Source organism: Dromiciops gliroides, chromosome 1 (assembly GCF_019393635.1).
Source record: "Dromiciops gliroides isolate mDroGli1 chromosome 1, mDroGli1.pri, whole genome shotgun sequence".
Taxonomy (NCBI): Eukaryota; Metazoa; Chordata; class Mammalia; order Microbiotheria; family Microbiotheriidae; genus Dromiciops; species Dromiciops gliroides.
Genome location: NC_057861.1, coordinates 677436397 through 677442396, shown reverse-complemented (window position 1 = coordinate 677442396; position 6000 = coordinate 677436397). Strand labels below are relative to the sequence as shown.

General features: G+C 45.1%; 1 protein-coding gene across 5 annotated transcripts in view; it reads right to left on the bottom strand.

The window, feature by feature from the left end:
• Positions 1-2246: 2246 nt before the first annotated feature.
• DOCK3 (dedicator of cytokinesis 3) overlaps positions 2247-6000 on the bottom strand; it is a 529377-nt gene continuing 525623 nt past the window's right edge. For all 5 annotated transcript variants that reach the window (XM_043985259.1, XM_043985293.1, XM_043985275.1 and 2 more), the window contains one exon: positions 2247-5939. In XM_043985259.1, the coding sequence (XP_043841194.1) occupies positions 5424-5939 (516 nt within the window). In that variant the 3' untranslated portion in view covers positions 2247-5423. The remainder of the gene's footprint in view (positions 5940-6000) is intronic.

The window sequence follows — 6000 nt, the reverse complement described above, 5'->3', positions numbered from 1 at the left end:
AAGTCCCTGTGCAAGGGGCTTGTTGGCACTTAGACGATGAGTGTGAGAGCCTTTCCTCTCTAGGCTTTTGGGACATAACTCTCTCTTGGTTTTTCTCTATCTGACCACTCCTCAGTCTCTTTGACTTCATCCAAGTTGAGCCTGCTAAGGGTGGGTGTTTCTCAAGGCTCGGTCATGGATCCTCTTCTCTTCTCCCTCTATATCATTTCCCTTGGTGATTTCATGAGCTCCCATACGTTCAATTATCACCTCTAGGCAGAGATGATGCTTTTCTTCTGACCTGTAGTCTTGCATTGCCAATTGCCCTGTTGATATCTCAAGTTGGCTGTCCTGTAAGGTATCTTATACTCAACATATTCAAAAGTGAACTTTTTATCTTTCCCCCAAACCCTCCCCTTTTCTTAACTTTCCTATTACTCTTGAGGGCACCACCTTCTGCCACTTATCCTGGCTCTTAAACCAGGTGTCATTCTTGATTCTTTTCTCTCTCTTATCACCCATATACAATCTGTTCCTAAGTCCTGTCAATTCTTTTTTTTTTTTGGCGGGGCAATGAGGGTTAAGTGACTTGCCCAGGGTTACACAGCTAGCTGTCAAGTGTCTGAGGTCGGATTTGAACTCAGGTCCTCCTGAATCCAGGGCCAGTGCTTTATGCACTCCACCACCTAGCCGCCCTCACTGTCAATTCTACCATTGTAATATTTCTCATATATGTTCCCTTTTCTCCTCTGACATTACCATAACTTTGGTTTAGGCCCTCATCATCATGCCTTGGACAATTGCAGTAGCCTTCTGGTTGCTTTTCTTGCCTCAAGTCTTACCACTGTGCCACCAAATTGATCTTCCTGAAAAGCAGTCTGGCCATGTCACTACCTCTCACCCTGATCTCCCATTCAATAAACTCCAGTGGCTCCCTATTGCCTTGAGGATCAAATATAACATCTTGCTTGGCATTTTAAGCTCCTTATAACCTGGTCCCTTCCCATCTTTCCATTCTTACACTTCACTCCTCCTCTGTACTCTTTAATCCAGTGACACCAGCATCCTTGCTACTCCTCACATAAGATATTCCTGTCTCTTGGTGCATTTTCACTGGCTGTCCCCCATGCCTTCACTTCCCTGGCTTCAAGTCTAGGTTAAAATCCTGCTTTCAGCAAGAAGCCTCTCTTGGTTCTCCTTAATGCTAGCTCCTTCCCTCTGAGATGACTTAAAATGCGTCATATAGATGTACTCATATATCTTGTTTGTGCATAGCTGTTTGCACATTGTCTCTCCTTGAGAGCAAGGGACAATTTTTGCCTTTCTTTGTGCCCCTGATGCTTAGTATAGAATTAGTAAGCACTTGATAAATGCGTGTTCACTGACTGTTGGTGCTTGGATTCAAAGCCAGGTCTTCTAACCAGCCAGCTCTAGAGACTGTAGAACAGCATCCAGGAAGGATAATCAGTTCCCTTGTTCAGAGAAGGCCTTCAAAGCAGGTCTCTGTTGGCCTGGCCAAGTCGGATGGGGAGAACACAAAGCATCCCAGCCCTCTGATTTTTGCAGGTGTTCCTTAACATTTTTTTTTTTTGGTGACAAGCCCTTTTGGCAGCCTGCTAAAACATATAGACAGATCTCTTTGTCAGAATAATGTTCTTTTTTTGTGTGTGAGGCAACTGGGGTAAAGTGACTTGCCCAGAGTCACATAGCTAGTAAGTGTCCAGTGTCTGAGGCCAGATTTGAACTCAGGTGCTCCTGACTCCAGGGCCAGTGCTCTATCCACTGCGCCACCTAGCTGTCCCAAAGTGTTGTTTTGTCAGAAGCTTTTTCAGTATGTATATGAAAATGTGATTTTACTGTTTTGGTTATTAATTGGATCTATCATCTTTATATTGTTCCTACTAGTGAATCAATCTGGAATTCTTAGTATAAATCCAATTTAGTCATATTGCTCCAGAATAATGTTATTAAAGAACTGAAGTGAGTGGTGAAAATAAAGATGTGTTGTTGTTTTTTTCCCTCATTCAAATTCAGGTGAACCTGAGATCTACCCATGGGACTCCATCTTAGGATACTCAGCATGTTTCTGCTTTGGGGAGCCCAAATGGCTAGTTCTTTGCCTGAAGCCAGAACTGTGTGAAGGACTTTCCCCTATTTGGCAACAGGAAGGGTCATTAGAGGACAGTGACAATGTCTGGGGTGACTCGTGTATAGGCCTTGGAAGACATTTTAGCCAAATCCCAATGAATGTCTCTCTACTCATAGGGTCAATATCAGGTAATCATCTTTAATTCCACATCACAGCAGTAGAGTGAAGAGGGGAAGGAAAGAAAAAAAAAACCCCAAACAAACCAAACAGGGGATATTTACATCTAAAATTCACATCACTTATTTGTTGGGTCCAGAACATGCTATCACAATATATACAGTAAATACCTTTGAGGACATGAGTACAAATTCCTTTTTTTTTTTCTTTTCACTTTGCTTTCCTGTATAGTTAATATAGGGTGGTTTTTTTGTAGTTTTTTTTTAAAACATGACTACACAAAAGAAGTGGTTAGAGGTTTTCTCATTTTAAATAAGCACAGAATGCCAGATTAAAAACACATTTACAGGGCAGAGTACCTGTGAGACGTCACAATCTATACATTTTTTGCTCAAATTCCTGTACAAATACATAGCATTCAAATGAAATATATACAAAGATGCCTGACAAAATGAAAATCAAAAGATTATATAATCTCTTCAAAGGAATCTCACCTCCGTTTTCCACAGCTTCCCCTTCCCCTCAAACTTGGCTGGTTCACTGATAGGGAGTAGTTTGGGGATGGGTCGTTTATACCCAGTTATACCCAGGAAATATAGGGGAAGGAAAACAATAAATCAATCATCTGATTATACTACACAGAGCAAGACTAACTGGGCCTATTATACCTTCCATAAATACACGGACCAGGTAGAAGAACCAAGAGAGACTCCTGCCTTTGGTCACTGGCTTATCTTTCCATCAGACAGCTAGCTCCGGAAAGGGATTCGGAGCTCCTTTGAGACCAGTCATCATTCCTCCACCCAAGGATCAAACCCAACATTCAATCCTGGAATCACTCAAGCCCTGGTAAACACTGTCTCAGGAACCCCAGTCAGCCAACGAAACAAAGGTTCGGTCAGAGAAACCTTTGTCTCCACCTCTAATTCCCTGAGAAGTAGGGCTGACCTCCATTTTCAGTCACTAATACAATGAGAAGAAACCTCCCTTTTCTGCTCCTAACTCAGCCCTGTTGATTAATGACACCACAAGGGTATTCTTTTAGAAACTCCCTAACTAGTGCAAACACCTGCACAACAGCCCCCAGTGAAAACAGATTTGATAAGTCCCTTTCCTTTCCCTGTTCATGGGACAGAGGTGGTCAGAGGGGAAGGGCATTCTTGCTATGAATATGGGTGCTCATTTGCCAAAAGACAAGTTACATCACCTGCCTTTTCTTCTTTGAAAGGGGAAGGGTTTAGGGCTTAAAAACCAGGCACCCAAAACGCTGGCAGACCACCCGGTCAGAGTCCCAGAAAGTCAGCAGAAGGAAAACCAGGCTGGGAAATAGATTTGAACTCCAATGACACAGGAGGCTTTGCAATGAGCAAACACTTTGACTCACACTAATGTTAACTCCAGTGAATGAAAGAAACATTAAAAAAATTTTGTTCATAGACATCGTTATTTTTTTTAAAGTAACTTAGAAGCACCCTGATAAAATACTGTTATACCCGTCCACCCCACTTCCCCAAATATTAAACCAAGAGGAAAACCAGAATCCTGACCTGATTAGAGTTTCATATAAAGACACTGTCGTCCACTAGGGCTTTCGAGAGCTCTGATATCCTGTCTTAGGCTGGTGAAGCCATGGAAAACTGTTCTTGGGGCTCACCTCCAGCAACCCTTCAACACTGTGTGGAAACACCACCATAAACCAGTGGCAGAAGGCAACAGTGTTATGTGGCTTGGGCTCCTTAGGAAGAGGATACCACCTCACCCTCCTCCCCTGCCCCCTCTAGTCCTGGGGACACCAGTAATGAAGAAGGTAATTTCATTTGCATGGGGATAAGTTTCTAAAGAAGACAAAAATGTACTTTCTAATCCATCCCAGCCAGTAGTTGACTGAGCCTGAGTTTCCTTAAGCCTGCTCCAGCAGCCCGGCTGGGCTACCAGTCTCTTTTACACAGAGGTAGTGTTGAAAATCCCTGACTCTGGAGGATGGACTACATTCTAATCGCTTCTGAAAGATCAAAGGATTTCCGAGCTGCTGAGACCTAATATTAGGCCCTTCTCTTACACTAGTAGGACTTAGCAGTGGTGGAAGGGCCTGGTGGCTGTCAGCCCAATCAGAATGAATGACATTCTGTGCCCAGGAAAGAACCTACCTCAGGGCTCTGGGCAGGAGCTGGGCTCTCCTCTGATGAAGGTGGTATGGGAAATCTTTCTTACTTGGTGTATTACACAGCCTTATTCTCCCATAACTAAACTCTAAGCAATGGTGCTGACAAGTGCCCAAAACTGAGCTGGAAGAAGGCTCTAGAGAGTGGGGTTGGGATGTTGGGAGCTACCCAATCCTTGCTGGCCCTGCAGCCAAATTGGGGAGAGGCCCTGCCTCCTAGGGTGAGGGAGGTGGGGTAGGGGCGTTAAGAAGGAGCAAATGTTCGGAGCTCAAACTAATGGAGAGAAAACTAGAGGAGGCAGCAGGGAGGTGAGTTGGAACCGTGGGGGCTTCAGCAGCCCCTATGGAAGGCCAGCAGTATGGCTAAGATGTAGAAGTCAGATCATCAAAGCTGGGCCAGTGTAGGGTAGGCCCAGAAAGCCACATATGCAAACGTTCCTGGAAGAGCTGATTTTTTTTTCATAGTAGCCCCTTTTCTCCTGTCCACCACCTGCAAGTTTGCCGTGTGCAGTCTACACAATCCCTGAATGTAACCACGAGCTTTTGCATCTATACAGCAAAGAAAAAGGTCCCTAGTGCAACTACTACTGTGCGTTTCCAAACCCAGAGGGGCCAGTTCATGGAAGAATATGTTTCTGCTCCCCTTCTGGTACTGAGATACTCCAATGTGGCTTCTGTTTGTGCAAGTCTCTACGGCTAAAGGTTACATCCACACACGTACGTGTGGGCTGGTAACTGCAGAAGGAAGAAAGCATCCACTGCACAGAGGAAAAAAAAAGGAAAAGAATGCTCCAATAAAAAATTGAGGAGTAGAAAATAAACTAAAAATAAAAGCAGCAACGTGGCATGCTGGCACCATCTCTGTACACAGTCGAAACGTAATTCACGGCAGTAGAATGTGAAGAATTGGTTTCTCTCTCCTCTGAGTCCCACACCTTTCTAGTTCCCCTCTGGGCGACTTGCTTGTTAGACCTGGAGTAATTATACAAGTTCCCTGGCTCACAGTCTCCCTCGTGTCTACTGCTCACTGATGCCATGCTCCCAGGCAACCCTGGCTTGCTCTTCCTTGATACTTCCCGGCGGCAGAGAGACTTTTCGATGCAGGGGCCGGTGTTTGCTGTCTTCCTCTTCCATCATCATCATCCCCTCTTCATGCTCCAGCGGTGGGTGTCGGGAATGGTATGGTTTGGGGGGTAAAGCAGGAGGAGGGTCCATGGGGTCCTGAGGGATCACTCCACTTGGGGCAGAGTGGCTTCGGCATGGCTGGGATTTGACTGACTCCAAGACGTCAGGCTCTGAGAGACTGTACCGGACAGGGAGGTAGGGTGTCTCTAAGTCTTCATCAGTGTTCCAGGCCTGGCTAGGCACAGAGTCCATGGTGTCTGTGCGAGGTGGGACCTCTGAAGAGTGCCCAAAGTTACTCTCACTCAAGGAGGACACACCACTGCTGGCGCTACCAGACAGGGTAGAATTGCTTCCATCAAGGCCAGACTGGGGACTTGTGGGCGATGCAGGGATGGGATGGAGAGGAGACTGTTAGAAATAAAAGAGAGGTCAATTAAAATCTCTTATTGATGACTCACCTATTATGTGA